Source organism: Piliocolobus tephrosceles, chromosome 7, assembly GCF_002776525.5.
Source record: "Piliocolobus tephrosceles isolate RC106 chromosome 7, ASM277652v3, whole genome shotgun sequence".
In the NCBI taxonomy this organism is placed as follows: domain Eukaryota; kingdom Metazoa; phylum Chordata; class Mammalia; order Primates; family Cercopithecidae; genus Piliocolobus; species Piliocolobus tephrosceles.
The window spans coordinates 74,814,181-74,834,419 of NC_045440.1; the positions used below are offsets into that span (position 1 = coordinate 74,814,181).

The following is a 20,239-nucleotide window of genomic DNA, read 5'->3' on the forward strand; positions in this document are numbered from 1 at the left end:
AGAAAAGCAATGGTGAGTAGGACTCTGTGATATCAAGAAGGAAAACAGCTAGTCCATTTGGCATTTCTAAAACTCATATATGTAACTATCAGCCTAGTTGAGCCTCATAATGTTCTTATGTGTTAATATTAATAGTAATTTAACAAAAAGAAATATTAGAGCACAAGACATTCAAGGTATTTAAGTGTTCCAAGTTAATCTGTGCACACAGTTTGAGAAAATTCCTAAAAAAATGAATATTACGAAATTAGATGCAAAAATGAGTATTATAAAATTAGATGCCTGACTACTTCAAGGAAGGGATAATTCTACAAAGTCAAATCTATGTTCATATGTAATTGGTATTACTAGAGCAAATAATTTCACAAACTCATTTTAGGTATGTACTGATTAGAACCCAAGAATCATCAGAAAAGTCTTCAAAAAATACATATTTAGAAAAAAGAAATACTCAATTCTATTTGCTTAAATCATTTATCTCCCTGACAAGTGATCAGGGAGATACAGTTCTTGGAAAAGAAACTATACAAAAGATGTCTTACAAAATTGTTTCAGGAATGGAATACAAACTGAAAAGTTTGAACAATGTAAGTATATTATAAAGGCATGCGAATAAAGTGAAATTTACTGAGAGGCCTGTGATCTCACTATCAGAAATTATCTTTAATCCACTGCAATCTAATGGCATACTGGATTTAAATACCTTCAGCTTATGGAACCACTCCTGATTGTTTAAAAGGAAACTGGAATGAAAGAATTATGACTAAAATTCCAAACACCTAAGGTAAAATATTTTAATAGTAGTAGAATTAACAAAGTAAAGCCCATAGAACCATGTTCACTACAGAATAAAGTTTACCTGTTTTAATAGTAAAACATGTAGGTAGATATTTAAAATACTTTTCTTTTTTCTTTGAGACAGATTCTTGCTCTGTTACCCAGTTTGGAGTGCAGTGGCATGATATCAGCTTACTGCAACTTCAGCCTCCTGGGATTAAGCAAGTCTTGTGCATCAGCCTCCCAAGTAGCTGGGACTACAGGCATGCACCATCACTACCCTGCTAATTTTTCTATTTTTAGTAGACAGGGTTTAGCCATTTTGCCTAGGCTGGTCTCGAATTCCTGGCCTCAAGTGCTCCACCCCTCTAGGCCTCCTAGAGTGCTAGGATTACAGGCATGAGCCACTGCACCTGGCCTAAAACACTTTTTAAGGTTTCTTTGGAGCTAGATCCTCTCAATGCCAAAGCAAATTTTCCTCTTCATCTTTGTAACTTACCACTTAGCATAGTAAAAGTAGCACACACTGGGTACCTAGTAAATGTTTTTTGAATTTTATTGTATTTCATGGAAATCTTGATTTCCAGATTATCATCTTGATTAAACATGTTATACAACTATTACAGTAAAAATATAGTTTGTTACTGCTTTAAATGGAATAATTAGTCTTATACTAAGTATGCAAGAAACACTAGTAGCAGACAACTAGAATGTAAGGGGAATAGTGAGCATTAGAGGAAGATGAAGGAAGTATACAGAATATAGTCATTCTCTAGTTTTTAATAATAAATCATTATATTGAAATGTAAAAATCTAGTCATGAGGCACATGCAAGACTATGTACAGATATCACTGACATTCATCTCTTAATAACTTTCTTACTAGATCCTGTCGTTACCATCTCACCTTTCTACAGTCTTTAAGCATAACAGGAACACAGAAGGCCTTGTACCCACAAACTGCTTTGCCCTACACATAAAAGTTTAAAACGTGTCTGTGTAAGAAGAGAAAATGTAACAGCAATAAGCAACAAATGAGTAAAAAAAAAAAAAAAAAAAAACCAATTTAACCCATTATTTCACATGCTGTGGCTTAGAGTGCTTCAGATTCTAAATAACCTATCATTTAAAAATGAACTATTATCTTAAAAGTTCTCCAAATACTAATTTACTAAAAATGACATTCAATTCAACTTGGAGAAAAGGGAAGAAAACTGTAAAACACAAAGAGCTCCCTAACCTCTGCCCCAGCTGTTTAAAACAGAATGCAAAAGGAAACCCTCATGGGGATTTAAGAGGGGTTTTAAAATGTAGAAATACATAAATGTTATGCTATACTAACCCTTAAGCAGGAATGACAAGAGAGTCAGAAGTGCACAGAGGATTCAGACACATTTAAAGGGTATCCTAAACTTATATATATTTTTTTTAAATTTATTTATTATTTTTTTGAGATGGAGCCTCACTCTTTTGCCCAGCTGGAGAGTAGTGGGGTGATCTTGGCTCACTGCAATCTCCGCCTCTTGGGTTCAGGCGATTCTCCTACCTCAGTCTCCTGAGGAGATGGGATTACAGGCATACACCATCACACCCAGTTAATTTTTATATTTTTAGTAGAGACAAAGTTTCACCATGTTGGCCACGTTGGTCTTGAACTCCTGACCGCAGGTGATTCACCCGCCTAGGCCTCCCAAAGTGCTGGGATTACCGGTGTTGAGCCACCATGCCCAGCCTACATTTTAAATTTAATAAGTGATTTTTTTCTTACTGTTTTTTTTTCCCCCTCCATGTCCATTAGACATAGAATCTGTGGATTAATAAAGGAGAACAGGAAGAAACGTCCTGAAAATTCTACTGGTAAACTAGTCTTCCTCCTTCAACCTAATCATTAGGACAGGAAAGCTCTGGTTCCCGAAAAATTTCCTGAAACAGGTTGATAGGGTGGGAGCTGGCAGAAGGGAGAAGGAAGCTATGATGCACTTTTCTGAGGCTTTCCATTGTGAAATCTACAAAAAGAACTTCTTGTACACGTTTACCCTGTGCATGCTTTTGGGAATAAAATCAGATTTAAGAACATACCGTACATTTCCTATTTAAAAAAAATATAAAACAGTAAATCTGGCTTCTACCCCATTCAACATGTAAAACTTCTATTTGGAATGAAAGGTATCAAAACAACTTTTGAATTTATTACTAAACATGAAATTCCCCGTAATTTTAAAATAAAAAGCGTAAGTCCTTCCTCTAAATAAAAAGAATTACGTATTAAAATTGTTTATCTATTTAAACTGAAAGAAGAGATATTATCTGGAATAATTCTGAAAAGTCCTACCTTTTCCTTGCAGCTGGAAAGCATGCTAATAATGCTAAGACAAACTGATTGGACTGAGAGCGCTGGGGACCAGTCTTCTGTTAGAATGGATAAACAGATATGACCATTGCTATAAACATGAGGATGAACAGGAATATTTTCACCAGTAAACATGACCTAAGAGAGAATAAAATTCCATTAAAACTCAAATATTCTCTATTACCAAAAACTAAAATATTCTCCACATATAACAAGTATTGATTATAAAAAAAAACAAAAAACCACCAAAATCAGTGCCAGGAACATGATAAACAACTGCTTATTTGTTTACTCTCATTAACTCAGTAAGTATTGGTTTCACCGAATGAATAACCACGTAGTAGGGAAAAGAAGCCACATTATTTTTTATTTCGGTTATTTTTGATAAATTATCCTTAAAAATTCTAAACTACTATGTATTTTTCACTAGTGAAAGACAACTACATTTATAAGAATGATTTTTCAAATTCTCTTCATTGCTCTCTGCATATAAAAATCAAGTATGTTAAAATTCCAAACAAAAATATTCAATTTTGGGAAAATATGAATGACAGGTGGTAGGAACACTCCTACTACTACTACCTGTTAACAATGCTAGCTCTAAGGTGCAAGTGGCAAAGGGAAACGATTGTTATACATTCCACCTTGTCTAAACTTACACATCCATTATGATGGGCACAAGTTACTAGCTGTTAATCAGTAAATACCTACGTGCCTAGACGAAAAATACAAAAGTTGACCAAGTCTCCCAATCTGCAGTTCTACTCTCCTTTTCTTTTTACTCAATTCTTCTAACACTACTTTTCCTTTCTCTATCTTGTCTCAGCGATGTTTTGAATGGTAATAAATCTACTATTTCATTCCTTTGCTCTAATAATTCAACAAATATCTTACAGTAGTTTTTCTTAAACTTATTTACCTAAGCAAATAGGCAGGAGAATAAATTCATGTATCCTGAGGAATCTGTAAGCATAGTCCAAAGTTGCTCAAAGAAAGCAGACGTCTCATGTTTACACTGTGTACTGTATTTATTCTGCAGGTTAGCAGTAATTCTTAATTCCTGACCTTGCCAAAAAAAAAAAAAAAAAAACCACATAGCTGGAATATCTGCTGAAAAATAAAAATTCCAGTGTCCTACTTTCACAGATTCTGATTTAGTAAGTATAATGAGATTTTTATAGAACTCATCAGATATAAACCAATAATTCCTAAATCAGATTTACAGTATCTCTCTCAGCCCTGCAAAACGCCCCATACCAAGTACAGCAGAATATCAGTAAGGAGAAATCTTACCTTAAGTTGTAGCAGAAACAATAAAAGATATACGGTATTGCTTTAGGCATACCCTTTTTTCTCTTTATAGAGCAGAAAAAAGAACCAGTGAGGTAAATATGAATAGAATAAGGTATGCTATAGTTTAATATGGAATATGTTATAGGAAATTACCATAAGCTAAGGTTTCACATATATTTTCAATATCTACCTATGAATCTGATTTTGTTACAATTTTACAAAGATTTACATGTTAATAAAGCAGTCTTTCATATGAGTAGGAGTCTTCTAATGTTTCAGATATATTAACCTATGGGACATATTTCCTTGACTAAGACTAGATAAGACAGCAAAAAGCATTTTTTCCCCAAAGGAACAATTTTCCATACTTGTATGTATTTCTTTTCTTTAAATTCTGGACATCAACCCTCCATTCCCACTAATTTAAAAAAAAGCTAAAAAACAAAAGTAACGTCTCAAAATAAGAGAAATCAAGTCACTTACCCTACCTAACTGCAGAGGACTCCCTGAAAGGACTTTGACTTTGTAATGGCTATGCTCTAAGCATGCCATTTATCTCAATTACATCTATCAGTGCTAGTAGCCTCTTAATTACTTTTTGCTAAAAAAAATATTGTTCTGTAAAAAAAAAACAAACGCTTAAATGGTCTTATAGTTCCACACTGGAGCCTGTCCACAAGTGTTTTTTAGTGGAATTTTATTTTTAATAAATATGAACTATAGTTTATTACATCATATGCATCTGATATTCCCATGTGTTGTAGATGTACAGAATGGGAGTTTACAAATCTTACGGACATATGCCTTGGGGTATTCATTTTGCCATAAAAAGCCATTTGATAAGTAGGATATTTTCATTAAAACACAAGCAATACCCAAGAGTTTCTTCTTTGGCCATGATTATTTTTTTTAAAGATATTTTTCGGTGTGGCTTATGCCTGTAATCCCAGCACTTTGGGAGGCCGAGGTGGGTGGATCACCTGAGGTCAGGAGTTTGAGACCAGCCTGGCCAACATGGCGAAACCCCGTCTCTACTAAAGAATACAAAAAATTAGCTGGGAGTGGTGGCACGCGCTTGTCATCCCAGCTATTTGGGAGGCTGGGGCAGGAGAATCCCTTGAACCTGGGAGGCAGAGGTGACAGTGAACTGAAATCACACCATTGCACTCCAGCCTGGGTGACAAGAGCGAAACTCCATCTTCAAAAAAAAAAAAAAAAAAAAAAAAAGACATTTTTACCAGTAAGGTCTCCATCAAGAAGTCAAGAAGAATAGTGATCTGAAAGTGCCAAAAAAACAAAAAACAAAAAACTGTCAAATTATCTTCTTTGGCAAAACTGAATCACCAACCTTTAAAGAAAATAGCAACACGAAGGTTACCACACCATGTTTCACCCAGCCAATTCAGTGCACAAGGAAAGTCGTATTTTTGCTGAAGAGAAATGGTTATAAACTAAATCACTTGGCCTGAGAGCCAGTAAGTAGGCATGAACCAAAAGGAACTCAGGAGAAAAGAGAAAGAAAAGTGATGAGTAGCCGTAGAAAACACCTACAGCAGATGCAGCAGACATTCTGTTAGAACCAGTAATGAAGACAGAAACAACTGTGAAGTAGAAGGGGACTGAGATGAAAATAATTCAGATCTCAATAACCTTTAAATAAAACAGCAGGGGCTTTTTAACATACTGCATGCAGGGCAAATGCAGCAACCCTAAAACTTTTAGCAACCAAAACCAGGGGAATTAATTATTTGCATATTACCTATTACCTATTAGATAATAGGTAACCCCTAGGACCTAACCTGCCAGATACAGAATTTCAGAAGTTTGTCTAAACATAGAAAGGGTGAATTTACATGCCAGAGGTGAATTTCTGAAATAAAAGGAAATTTTTTTTCAATAGTTCATTCATACAAGGGACAAATAAGCACAGTTTCCACAGACTGTTTGTTTTGTTTTTTTCCCCCCGACAGAGTTTTGCTCTTGTTGCCCAGGCTGGAGTGCAATGGTACGACCTTGGCTCACTGCAACCCCCACCTCCCAGGTTCAAGTGATTCTCCTGCCTCAGCCTCTCCAGTAGCTGGGATTACAGGTGCCTGCCACCACACCCAGCTAATTTTTTGTATTTTTAGTAGAGATGGGGTTTCACCACGTTGATCAAGCTGGTCTCGAACTCCTGACCTCAGGTGATCCACCCAGCTCAGCCTCCCAAAGTGCTGGGGTTACAGGCATGAGTCACTGCACCTGGCACCACAGATGGTTTTAATGTAAATTTTGCTAATCTGGTTCTCTGCATGGGTAGAGTAACCAAGGCAGAATTTCTTCGACTGCATATTGTTAGTCATCCTCATTTATTTAATACTCACTACAAGCCAAAGGAGAAAGTGAACATTTCAGTTTTTTAATGCAATCAAGTAGTTTCTACAAACAAGAAATTATTAAACTGTTTCTAAAGTTCAAAAAAAACTTTTTGGAGTCTCAAGTAGCTGATAAAAACTAACTAGAACTGATGTGACAAAACAACTGAACACAATAAATTTGAAATCATAGGAACTTTGGGAATTTATTCAAAGCAGTCATATGAACAGCCAACAACGGAGACCACAGACATTCCTCGCTGCATAAATTATACTACGTAAAATGGAATTACAGATTTTTAAGGAACTATCTGATGGAAATACAGTTTTACAAAAGGATCTTAGACCTAACGTATATGACTCAAGTTTGAAGTTCTGAATGCATCAGAAACAGTCTTTTTTTTGAGACAGAGTCTCGCACTGTTGCCCAGGCTGGAGTGCAATGGCACGATCTCTGCTCACTGCAAGCTCTGCCTCCTGGGTTCACACGATTCTCCTGCCTCAGCCTTCCACAGTAGCTGGGATTACAGGCATACACCACCACGCCTGGCTAATTTTTTGTATTTTTAGTAGAGATGGGGTTTCACTATATGTTGGCCAGACTGGTCTCAAACTCATGACCTCGTGATCCGCCCACCTCAGCCTCCCAGAGTGCTGGGATTACAGGTGTGAGCCACCGCACCCGGACTAGAAGCAGTTTTTAATTATTACTACATTTCCAAACCTCTCCCGAGCAGTACGGTTTATTCAAAAGTAAGTGAGAGCTAAGAGAGAAATAAATGTGCTCAGGGTATGTATCATTTTGGAGATAAGTATGTTTATCCCACAACTAACCTAAAATTTTAAGCAGGCCAATCTCTGGGTAACTTTTGGGTACTGTGAATGTAGTACCTTTCATAAAACTACTAAAATCTAAACTGAAAGCCACCATAGTGATAAAAATCAAAAATAAGAATGAACAGGGGCTGGGGATGGTGACTCGTACCTGTAATCCTGCACTTTGGGAGGTCAGTGTAGGAGGATCACTTGAGCCCTGGAGTTCAAGACCAGCCTGGGCAACAAAGCAAGATCCCATCCCTAAAAGAAAAAAAATAGTAACTAGCCGCATGTGGTGGCATGCTCCTGTAGTCCCAACTATTCAGGAGGCTAAGGTGAGAGGACTGTTTGAGCCAGGAGTCTGAGGCTGCAGTTGAGTTATGATAGCCTAGGGCACTTCAGCCTGAGCAACAGAGTGAGACCCTGTCTTGAACAAACAAACAAACAAACAAAAAAAAAACCCACTCAAATTTGGTGTAGTCGGAGAAATAGCTCAATATTATAGTTACCAATATTTACAATGACTTAATAAAAATCAATAATTGAAAGTAGACTTACAATTGTACACTTCTATATAAAATAACTGTACACTTCTACATAAAATACAGTTTACCAAAAATCTCTGCATTATTGCTAAGAACAAAACAAAGGATGGATATCAGGTAACTTTCTAATATGAAATTCAAGAATTTTCAAACATCAAGCCCAATACTGAAAGACCTTATGGTACTGAGATCTTACCACAAAGGAGGCACCCTACTGTTCAGACTAGAGGTGTAGAGGTAGTTAGAAAGTCAATCACCTAATATGGTGTCAAGCTAGGTCAAAACACAGTATATACAAATGAGCAGTAAAAAACAGAATATAATTATAAAAGCCAATTTACGATATGGATACCAAGGTTTTTCCAGGGACAGTATGAGGAAAATATGTTCTCTGATTACAATTATTATAAGATAGTACTTAATGCAGACGATGGTACTTAATGTGTAACTACATAAACTGAACGTACAAGCAATCAGTTTACTGTTGTAATGGAAACTAAATCAGATATTTATATATAACATATAGGTAGTCTACCATAAATGGTATTTGACAAAAATGACTGGAGATTGGAATCTTAGCATAGCTTTCAATTCAATTCTCTCTCTTTAGTCCTCTCGTATATACCAGCAAGCATCCATAGGTGTTCCCTGATATTCTATAATAACCAGCGACATGCAGCTATAGTGCAAACACAAAATTATTGGACACACGAAACTAAACTTAGATTGCCTTGGATGGTAATCATTCTCTTCCCTTTATATTCTACGTTCTTTTAGCCTACTAATCCAATCCTCAATCTTCCTTCTCCATGACCCCCCAGGCTTCAGTGAATAGGGTTCACTGTTCACCTTCTTGTCAGGTGTCCAAGATGCTTGACAATTTAAGGCAATAAAAATTGTTATTCAAAGACTTTGGAAAGCTTGAACATCACCCTATGAAAACCATGGAAAACCAGTCCAGGAAAAAAAGACAAGATGAGGACATCATGAAGATAGGTTCTGGATCTCTGCAATGAATGAGTTTTGAGCAACAGAAAAGGGTCTGTGGTAAGGAGGCATGAATAGGAGTGGGGAATGAGGATGAAGAGGAAGGCAATTACTCTTTTCCCTCAGTACTTCTAAAGCTTTATAATCAAGACAATTGTACTTTCAGCACCACTCTTAGCAACAAAATGGCTTCAAATCAAAGAGACACTGTCCCCTTCCCTCTCTTCCCTCTAAAATAAACATTTTCCCTATTTCTAAAATACTGAAGACATTTTCATCAAAAATTAGCTAAAAATCTCTAAAACAAGGCCGGGCGTGGAGTCTCAAGCCTGTAATCCCAGCAGTTTGCGAGGCCGAGGCGGGTGGATAACCTGAGGTCAGGAGTTTGGGACCAGCCTGGCCAAAATGGTGAAATCCTGTCTTTACTAAAAACTACAAAAAAATTAGCTGAGCATGGTGGTGGGCGCCTGTAATCTCAGGGACTCAGGAGACTGAGGCAGGAGAATCGCCTGAACCTGAGAGGCGAAGGTTGCAGTGAGCTGACATCACGCCATTGCACTCCAGCCTGAGCAACAAGAGCAAAACTTCATCTCAAAAAAAAAAAAAAAAAAAATCTCAAAAATAACAACCCTGTACAACTGGGACATTTAAAGGTAGTATAAAGCCAGGCACGGTGGCTCATGCCTGTCATCCCAGCACTTTGGGAGGCCAAGGCGGGTGGATCACTTGAGGTTAGGAGTTCCAGACCAGCCTGGCCAACATGGCAAAACCTCGTCTCTACTAAAAACACAAAAATGAGCTGGGCGTTGTGGTGTGCACCTGTAATCCCAGCTACTCTGGAGGCTGAGGCAGGAGAATCGTTTGAACCCAGGAAACAGAGGTTGCAGTGAGCCAAGATCGTGCCACTGCACTCCAGCCTGGGCCACAGAGTGAGACTCTGTCTCAATAAAAAATAAATAAAAGTGGCCGGGCATTGGTGGCTCACACCTATAATCTCAGCACTTTGGGAGGCTGAGGTGGGCAGATTACAAGGTCAGGAGTTCGAGACCAGCCTGGCCAACATGGTGAAACTCCATTTCTACTAAAGATACAAAAAAAAAATTAGTTGGGCGTGGTGGTGCACACCTGTAATCCCAGCTACTGGCAGAATTGCTTGTATTTGGAAGGCGGAGGCTGTGATAAGGCAAGATCGTGCCACTGCACTGAAGCCTGGGTGACAGGGCGAGACTCCATCTCGAAGAAGAAAGAAGAAAGAAGAAAGAAGAAAGAAGAAAGAAGAAAGAAGAAAGAAGAAAGAAGAAAGAAGAAAGAAGGAGAAGGAGGAGGAGGAGGAGGAGAAGGAGAAGGAGAAGGAGAAGGAGAAGGAGAAGGAGAAGGAGAAGCAGAAGCAGAAGGAGAAGGAGAAGCAGAAGCAGAAGGAGAAGCAGAAGGAGAAGCAGAAGGAGAAGCAGAAGGAGAAGCAGAAGAAGAAGAAGAAGAAGAAGAAGAAGAAGAAGAAGAAGAAGAAGAAGAAGAAGAAGAAGAAGAAGAAGAAGAAGAAGAAATAATAAATGTAATACAGATGTATTTCAGATTTGTTTCACTCAAATAGAATGCTTTAACAGAGAAAAGGGGTACAAATACTGGATATGTACAGGAATGGAAGAACTTTCTCTTGGATGTAGAAACGAAAAGTAGTAAGAGTCAAGACACTAAGCCTGAGGACTTCAGAGATTTTTTTTGTTTTGTTTGGAGATGGAGTCTCCCTCTGTCACCAGGCTGGAACGCAGTGGCACGATCTTGGCTCACTGCAACCTCCACCTTCCAGGTTCAACCAATTCTCCTGCCTCAGGATGCCGAATAGCTGGGACTACAGGTGCACACCACCATGCCCAGCTAATTTCTATATTTTTAGTATGGGTTTCACTATGTTGACCAGGCTGGTCTCCAACTTCTGACCTCAAGTGACCTGCCTGCCTTGGCCTCCCAAAGTGCTGGGATTACAAGCATGAGCTACCATGCCCAGTTGTGGACTTCAGAGTTTTGATGGAGATGGGCCATCCCTCTTAATACCTATGATAGAAACGTCAAGCTTCTTTCACACTGTTTAAGATCCTTTTTGATGAGCCCCAAAATAACCTTCCTCTCTCATCTCCTGCTGTAATCCCCCATATATCGACACATAAAACTACAAGAGCCTATTCTTACAAATGTGAGGAGGCCAAGTCCTTTCACACCTTGCCCTATACTTTTCACATAAACTCTTTTTGTCCTTTAAGACACAGTTTTACCAGTTCAAATAAGTTTTTCTTTGCCCCCTTAGAGTATTCTAAATTGGTTGCTTTCCCTTTTGCTCCCAAAGCATACAATTCACACTTCAGTTAATTGTCTGTACAGATGCATATGCCAAAAATCACGGAGTCTTCCTTGACTCCTCCTTCAGTAATACTCCAAATTAATCCATTAGTAAATCCTGTTGATTCAACCTTTAAAACAGGTCCAAAACATGACCACCTTCCAAAACGTCCACTGCTACCCTTCTGGTGCAAGTCACCATCATCTCTCACCTGGGTTACTTTAATGGCCTATCTGATCTCCTTGCACCTTTATGCCCTGAACAGTTTATATGACATACAACAGCCAGACTGTTCCTTTTAACCTTAAATAGGACTACATCGTTCCTCTGCTCAAAACCTTCCAAAGGCTTCCCCATCTCACTAAAAGTCAAAATTCTTACAACGGGCTATAAATGTCCTATACAATCCGTGATGACCCCTCCAGCCCAAATGATCTCTCTGACTAATACAGTTTGGATATTTGTCCCCTCCAAATCTCTTGTTGAAATGTAACCCCCAATGTTGGAGGTGGGGCCTGGTGGGAGGTGTTTGGGTCACTCGGGGTGGGTGCTCTCATGAATAGCCTGGTGATGTCCTCAACAGTGAATGAGTTCTCGTGAGATCTGGTTGTTTGAAAATGTGTGGCACCTCGCCACTGACTCTTGCTCCCACTCTCGCCATGTGAGACACCTGCTCCCTCTTCATCTTCTGCCATGACAGTAAGTGTCTTGAGGCCATCACCAGAAGCAGATGGTGGCACTATGCTTCTTGTACAGCCTGCAGAAATGTGAACCAATTAAACCTCTTTTCTTTATAAATTACCCAGCATCAGGTATTTCTTTATGGCAGTGCAAAAATGGCCTAATACACTGACCTCAGCCTTACACTCCCCTCCCTGTTTATACAACACTCCAGGGACCTGTCCTGCATATTCCAGATTTAGAGCCTTTGCATTTTGTCTTCACCTGTTCTTTCTCTCAACTCTTGCAAATGGTTTACTCCTGTACATCTTTCAGATCTCTCCTCCAATGTCACCTGCTCAGTGAAATCTTTCCCAACGACTCTGTTCAGTATTTCACCACGCTTGTCTCCCCTTCTATACTCTTCCCCCACCATCTTCCATACTATATGTATTTTACTCATTGCTTACTGTCTCTCCCCACAAGAATGCAAACTCCATGTAAGCAGGATTGTTGTTGCTGTTGCAGTTTTGGTCCTCATTGAATTACCAGCACCCAGCACAGTGTTTGTCCCATGATACATCCTCAAGAAATATGGAATGAATATTTACCTATCCAAATACTAAACAGATTATAAACTGTTTAAAGGCAGGCCCAATGCCTTTTAAATCTCTGTACTCTCTCCCCCTCTCAAGAAACAGTACTTGATACACAATACATGCCCAATACATGTTGAATTAACCAACCATTTACCTGTATCCTAGCATAAGAAAACAGAATATGTATACAGAAAGATACTTTGTGTATGGCTGACAGTAAATGTACATTAGTGGCAAGCAGTGATGAAAAGATGCCTCATCTCTGTTTCCATACTAACTAATTGTTTGTTGTTATTCTTTCTTTTAAGGCAAATGACTGAGCCAAACATATTTGAGATAGGTAACTTTTTCATTATAAGGCAGGACACAACATGAGACATAAAATATATCTGGTAGGAGGAAAAACACAACAAACCATAATGATGTGTAACAGTCTTATCGATCTCATTTAAAGGTACAAAAGCAGTAATTTCACAATGAGATTGATCTATTCTAGAAATATTTTCCAAATTCTACTTTTGTAACTAGTGATAAACTCAGTACTGCTCATTGCATGGAAAGATGAAAGACTTCTTTTTCTTTCTTTCTTTCTTTTAGAGATGGGGTTGCCCTACGTTGCCCAGGCTGGTCTCAAACAGCAGGTGACTGAAGTGATCCACCTGCCTTGGCCTTTCAAAGTGCCTAGATTACAGGCATGAGTACCATGCCCAGTCAGAAAGATGAAAGACTAATTTATCTAACAAGTGCTAATGCTACAGAGTTTCATCAAATAAAATTCTGGGGGAATTTTACTGCCCTAGAGGACTGGTTCCAGCCACTTTCCCAGTGGATCTCTGGAAAGTTTCAGTTATTGGAAAAATCTTGAAGTCTATAAGCCCATCAAACATTGATGTTTGACCCCTTATAATTATGTTAAAACTATATAGATTATGTATAAATACCTTTTAAAAAATTTTGAAGTATTACTGGCCTAAGAGTAGTGCTGCTATTTTCCCAATCAATAGATATTAGAATATACAACCTCTATGCCATGTGAGGGGCTACAGAATTAACTGATATTAAAAAGGAATCCTCACTGGGCGTGCCTATGATACCAGTATTCTGACAGGACGAGGCGGGCGGATCACTTGAGGACAGGAGTTCAAGACCGGCTGGACCAACATGGCAAAACCTTGTCTCTACTACCAAAAATACAAAAAAAATTAGCCGGGCATGGTGGTGCATACCTGTAGTTGCAGATACTCAGAGTGGCTGAGGTGGGAGGACGGTTTAAGCCCAGGAAGCAGAGGTTGCAGTGAGCAGAAATAGCACCACTGCACTCCAGCCTGGGCAACAGAGAGAGACTCTATCTCAAAAAAATAAAAACAAACAAACAAAAAAACAAAATAAAAAAACCAAGCTAGGCATGGTGGCACATGGCTGTGTCCCTGCTACTCTGGAGGCTGAGGTGGAAGGATCATTTGAGCCCAGGAGTTGGAGGCTGCAGTGAGCTATGATTACACCACAGCACAGGCAGATAACAGAGGGAGAGTCTGTCTCCGCCCCACCCACCCCACCAAAAAGTAAATTAAAAAAGGAATCCTTATATTTCAAAACGAGTGAGAATAACTGGCCTAGAGCTTTCAAAGGTATCATTCATTCCACATATAATCTTTCACTTTCAGAGAGAAAATTACTACATAGATAAATAGGCATTTTTTCCCATACTGGTACTCTCATCTAATTGGCAGTATGGCAAAGGAGGAAAGGAAAGACTTGGGTTTGGGTCTAGATTGTTCTATAAACTAGGTATTAAAACGTGAACAAGGCACTTCACTTCTACAAGTTTCAATTTCTTCACATATAAAATGAGGATGAATCTACCTCCCCTAACCACTTCATTAAAAGATGTTAGAAGACAAAATCAGAATGGAAGTTAAATTATGAAGTACTATAGAAATATTACCATAAAGAATGCATGTAGGTGCAGAAAAAGTCAAGTTTGGATGTGACAACACAGGGACTTGAATGCCAGGCTAAAAACTAGATTCCATAGGAAATAAACATTAAGAGGTTTTACTGTGAGGAGGTGGGGAATTCTGGGGATGGTGGAGACTGTGTGTGTGTATATGTGGGGGGGGGGGGGGGGGGGGTGGGGTCGGTGTGTGGGGGTGTGTGTGTTGGTGCATGTGCATGTGTGTGGTATGTAACCAAAGAGATAACTGTGCCTTCAAAGAAATCTAATGGCACCGTGAAAGGATGCATAGGAATCCAAAGAACTAAAAGTTACTGTAATGGTTCAATTAACAGATAAAAACCTGGACTAGGCCAGGCATGGTGGCTCACACATGTAATCCCAGCACTTTGGGAGGCCAAGGAGGTGGGCTGATCGCTTGAGCCCAGGAGCTTGAGACTAGTCTGGGCAACATGGCAAGACCCCATCTCTACAAAAAATATAAAAATTAGCTGGGTGTGGTGGCATGCACCTGTAGCCCCAGCTGCTTGGGAAGCTGATATGGGAGGATCACTTAAACCCAGGTGGCAGCGGTTGCAGTGAGCCAAGACTGCACCACTGCACTCCAACCTGGGTGACAAAGTCAGACTCTGTCTCAAAAACAACAAAACAAAAACAAACAAACAAAAAACCACACTATAGCACTGACATTAAGAATAGAGTGGGCTACCTTTCAAATGTAGGAAGGAGGGGTGTGGAAAAGAGAAAAACTGAACACAAGATATATAGGTGGACAGTAACCCAGGATAAAGAAAAACAAAATGTGCTTTGTTATTGGAAAGGTCAAATTTAGTTGTGTTAAATTTGAGATGTCTGGAGGTACTCAAGTATTTCAACAACGGTATGAAATTAAGCCTTAAAAAAAGAGATGTTCCCAGAGCTGTAGATCTGAGTTAGCTGCTTAAGGTGATTGAAGGTGAAAGAAGAGTGAGAAGAGTAACACAGTGCTGAATAAAGAACCTGGATAACACCAATGTTAGAAGAGCAGGCAGAAATAAAATCAGGAAGGAGGATAAAATGAATTTGAAGTAGGATGATAGGGAGAATTTATAATAAATGCTGTAACTTACAGAAATATTAAAGAAGAAATTCAACATAATGTTTAAGTTTGATATTTGATTTAGAATTCAATATTAAGGAAAGAGTTTAGAGAACACGTTTTTGACTTGGTTTCATGCTTACAGAAATATTATTTTCCTCTGGTGAAAAACTGGTGAGTTCCCAGAGTAAGCCTTCCCCCAATATCTCCCTAGTCAAAAGCTTCTGAGTTGGTGTGAAATATTCTTCCTTCCCATACCATCAATGAACTTAGATGAATGTAGACAAATAGGCTGATTGATGAAAACAGGCTGATTGATGAAAACAGACTGAGATCCAGTTGTCTCCACAATAAAGTCAGAAATGCTGCTGACCAGCCAGAAAACAACAAAAGTGATGACAATCTTCTGGAGAGAAAATATTTGTTTTGACTTTTTATTACAGTCTACAAATGCTTACTATAGACATCTAGAGGTGGTCACAACAGCATAATCCCTTTCACTTTAATTTTTGTGAAAATGATAAAAAAAATAAGTCCTAAAAGTCTTGGTAGTTTTCTGCTCCCATGAAAATTTCAGAACTTAAGGAGTCAGTATCCATTTAAATCTATGCTTTAAAACAATTACCTCTTTACTTATAGCATGATACAGTAACTGACTTCTATCTCTTCTCTTACATAACTAAGAAAAGATTAACCTGTGTTTGGTATATTGTTTAAAGTGGCAATGAAATAAGATCTTCCCCCAAATAGTACACTTCAGCACCTACAAGCTAAATTTTCAGTATCTGGGAAATATTTCAGGTATTTGGTTCTATTTTACAGAATAGCTCATTTGCTAGCAATACTAGAGAGAGCTGGCATTACGTCTTACCATTTTAGCCAACGGATCTCACAAGCCTCAAATTTTAAAAATGAAGTGCTTTGTTACAATAATTCTCCGAAGAATAAGTAATTATAGTAACTCATTTACTTATATTACCAAGCCAGAAACCTGGAAGTCATCCTAGAGTCTTCCTTTCTCAAATCTCTGATTAATCATTTACCATAGTTAAACAGCTCTCAAAAAACATTCCTCTACCACCATTATCCCTTGTCTAAGTATTAAGTTATTAACTAAACTGACTGGGCATCAAATTGTAATAAACAGACTTTGGGCCGATGTTTAGAAATTTAACATCTGGTGATGTACTCTGCCATTCCAGCACTAAAAGGCTGCAAAGACAGCATGTCAATGCAAAATCAAAGTACTCCTTCCAACAGAGAACTTTTCTCTTCACCATGTGATTCTATCATCTGACCTAGGAGAGGTGCCTCCCGTTATTCCAAAATGCCAACTTCTCCAATGGCCTAGAGCAGTGGTCCCCAATCTTTTTGGCACAAGGGACTGGTTTGGCGGAAGACAATTTTTCCACGGATGGGGTTGGGGGTTGGATGATGGTTTTGGGATGAAAGTGTTCCATCTCAGATCATCAAGCATTAGATTCTCATAAGGAGTGTACTGTCTAGATCCCTCGCATGTGCAGTTCACAATAAGGCTTGTACTCCTATGAGAATCCAATGTCACTGCTGATCTGACAGGAGGCGGAGCTCAGGCAGTAATGGTGCTCACCTCCTGTGTGGCCCGACTCCTAACAGAACAGAGACCAGTACCAGTCCAGCACAGGGGTTGGGGACCCCTGGTCTAGAGGCCTGGTTAGATTTCTATTCCCTTTTCTGCTAGTATTTATGGGTAAGAAACAAACAATTTTAGACGCAAAATGTAGTAAAGCCCTAATCCCAATAAAGTGTAATGTTCATATCTTGATTATATTACGAATAAGGAAATAACAAATCCATCTACATACATATAAATGATTTATATGTTTTTACTGAGTCAAACATCTCTGGCATTTAGCTATCTAAAAATACAAAAAAAAAAAAAAAAAAATTTAAAGCAAGGCAATTACCTGAGGAGAGTCAAAAGGATATCGACTACTAAATTTAAATAGAAGTTGAAATTTTTCCCCTTCATATAAGGTACCTGGTGCACCTTCCATGTCTACAATCCACCTAGAATAGAAAAGGCAAATTAAAAACTTAAGATATTGGGGTAAGGAGGAGAAAAGAGGACACCAAGTACTTCCTGTACACTAAGCACTGGGACAAGAGTTGTTTATGTGTAACAGCACATGCCAGCCTCCCAATAACTCTCTCACTGTTAATTCACATGACCTTCTCTGACACTCAGGGGTGAAACCACCAGATCAAGGTCAGACAGCTAGCAAAAGATAGGTCTAAAAAAGCAAACAAAATAAAAATCCAAGGCCAGGCGTGGTGGCTCACGACTGTAATCGCAGAACTTTGGGAGGCTGAGGCAGGTGGATCACGAGGTCAGGAGTTTGAGACCAGCCTGACCAACATGGTGAAACTGGTCTCTACTAAAAATACAAAAATTAGCTGGGCGTGGTGGTGTGCACCTGTAATCCCAGCTACTCAGGAGGCTGAGGCAGGAGAATTGCTTGAACCCGGGAGACAGAGGTTGCAGTGAGTCAAGATCATGCCACCGCACTCCAGCCTGGGCTACAGAGCAAGACTGTCTCAAAATAAACAAACAAACAAATCTCAAACTAAGGTGCGCTGACACCCAAGCCTGTGCTCTTCCTAATTGATTTACATTACCTTAGTTTTTCAAAGTACCATTTCTACAATGCTGATATTAAGTATTCTATACATAATATCAAACTAATCAACTGTCTTTCTGATTATAACTGGTGGAAGCCATGGAGAAACACGTATAGACAATGACTACAGAGAACCGTAGCTGTCAGATTTATTTTTCTCATCAACATTCTAGAGAAGATTAACAGGGTAAGGGGAGTTAAACTGATATCATTCCACTTGCTCTGACGATTAAGCAAGGCTTTGTACTGCCTTTCCTTTATCTCTCACTATGTTTCAATTGTTTAATAAAGCCCATTTCTATGGCATCTATGCAAGCATACTTTGTTTTCATATATAACAATCATAAACATAAATGTGTTGTTATTTATAGTGTATACACTATTTCTTGTTATTTTCTTTAAGATGGGGGGAAGAATAAGGGATAATGACAGCAAAGATAACAGGGCAGCATTAGAAGCAAAAGTGAATTGAAGTCATTAACAATGTGTTCCTAATTATAGCTCTGTCACTTATAATTATTGTACACCTAGGCAATTCTCTTGAACTTTTCAGGTATTAAAGTTTCTTGTACTTAAAATACAAGAAAACAAAAGGAAGACAGAAAACACAGTGTTGGGATTCTAGTCGTTACCACGCATACTATGAACTTAGGATTATGTAAACTAATAAATGTACCTATTCTCTAAAAGAAATCAGCTACAGTATACAGACTCTTAAGAGCATGGCTATTCATTTTAAGAATGCATGCTGAGTACCATACATGGTAATAAAAGATACGACCACAGACCCAAGAGACAACATTTTATAGTGAAATTAGACAGTTATAACTGAAGTTATACTGAAGTGGCAGTTATAGTTAATCTTAACTCGTTGTGTAAGAAAGTTGTGTTATCTCTCCAGTTTTAACTACCTCAATAATAAAACAGAAGATAATCACCTCATAGTGTTGTTGGAGATAAAAGACCCTACATAAGTAAAAAACTTAGCACATTCCTGACTCAGAGTCAATACATGGTAAATTACAGGCAATGCAAAAGCTGCATACAAAACAAAAAACTATCTCTTTATAGATTAGGTCCTTCTTAATCTTCGAAATTCCTTTCTTGTTTTTCCACCCACATCCACTAGGCAGAGTAATATTCCCAGGAAAAATGGTGGTCTTTCATTCTGTTTATATGGCAATTTGAGGACACACAACATAAATGAACATGTGACCTATGCAAACAAGCACAGCTTTTAAAAATAAAGAGCTAACCAAGTATCTCATCAATCCTCGTAATATCTGCACAACATGCAGATACTACATGAGGTCAAAGACAGCATAACTTTCAACATTGTGCATGGTACTTTCTTTTTTTTTTTTTTTGGTACAGAGTTTTGCTCTTGTTGCCCAGGCTGGAGTGCAATCGCACAGTCTCGGCTCACCACAACCTCCACCTCCTGGGTTCAAGTGATTCTCCCGTCTCAGCCTCCCAAGTAGCTGGGATTACAGGCATGCACCACCATGCTCGGCTAATTTTTTGTATTTTTAGTAGAGGGGGTGGTTCTTCATGTTGTTCAGGCTGGTCTCGAACTCTTGAACTCAGGTGATCTGCCTGCCTCAGCCTCCCAAAGTGTTGGAATTACAGGTGTGAACCGCTGCACCCGGCCTGTGCATGGTACTTTCTAATAACCCTTTTTTTTTGAGACAAGGTATCACTCTGTCACCCAGGCTGGAGAACTGTGGTGCAATCAGGGCTCACTGCAGCCTTGACTTCCTGGGCTCAAGTGACTCCCACCTCAGACTCCCAGGTAGCTGGGACCACAGGTACATACCACCACGTCCAGCCAA

At 38.8% G+C, this 20,239-nt stretch overlaps 1 protein-coding gene across 3 annotated transcripts in view; it reads right to left on the reverse strand.

Annotated features, from left to right (window-relative positions):
• UBE2W (ubiquitin conjugating enzyme E2 W) overlaps positions 1-20,239 on the reverse strand; it is an 82,738-nt gene that overhangs the window by 21,513 nt on the left and 40,986 nt on the right. For all 3 annotated transcript variants that reach the window (XM_023184109.3, XM_023184110.3, XM_023184108.3), the window contains 2 exons: positions 17,694-17,796; positions 3,109-3,264 (listed from right to left, as the gene is read on the reverse strand). In XM_023184109.3, the coding sequence (XP_023039877.1) occupies positions 3,109-3,264; positions 17,694-17,796 (259 nt within the window). The remainder of the gene's footprint in view (positions 1-3,108; positions 3,265-17,693; positions 17,797-20,239) is intronic.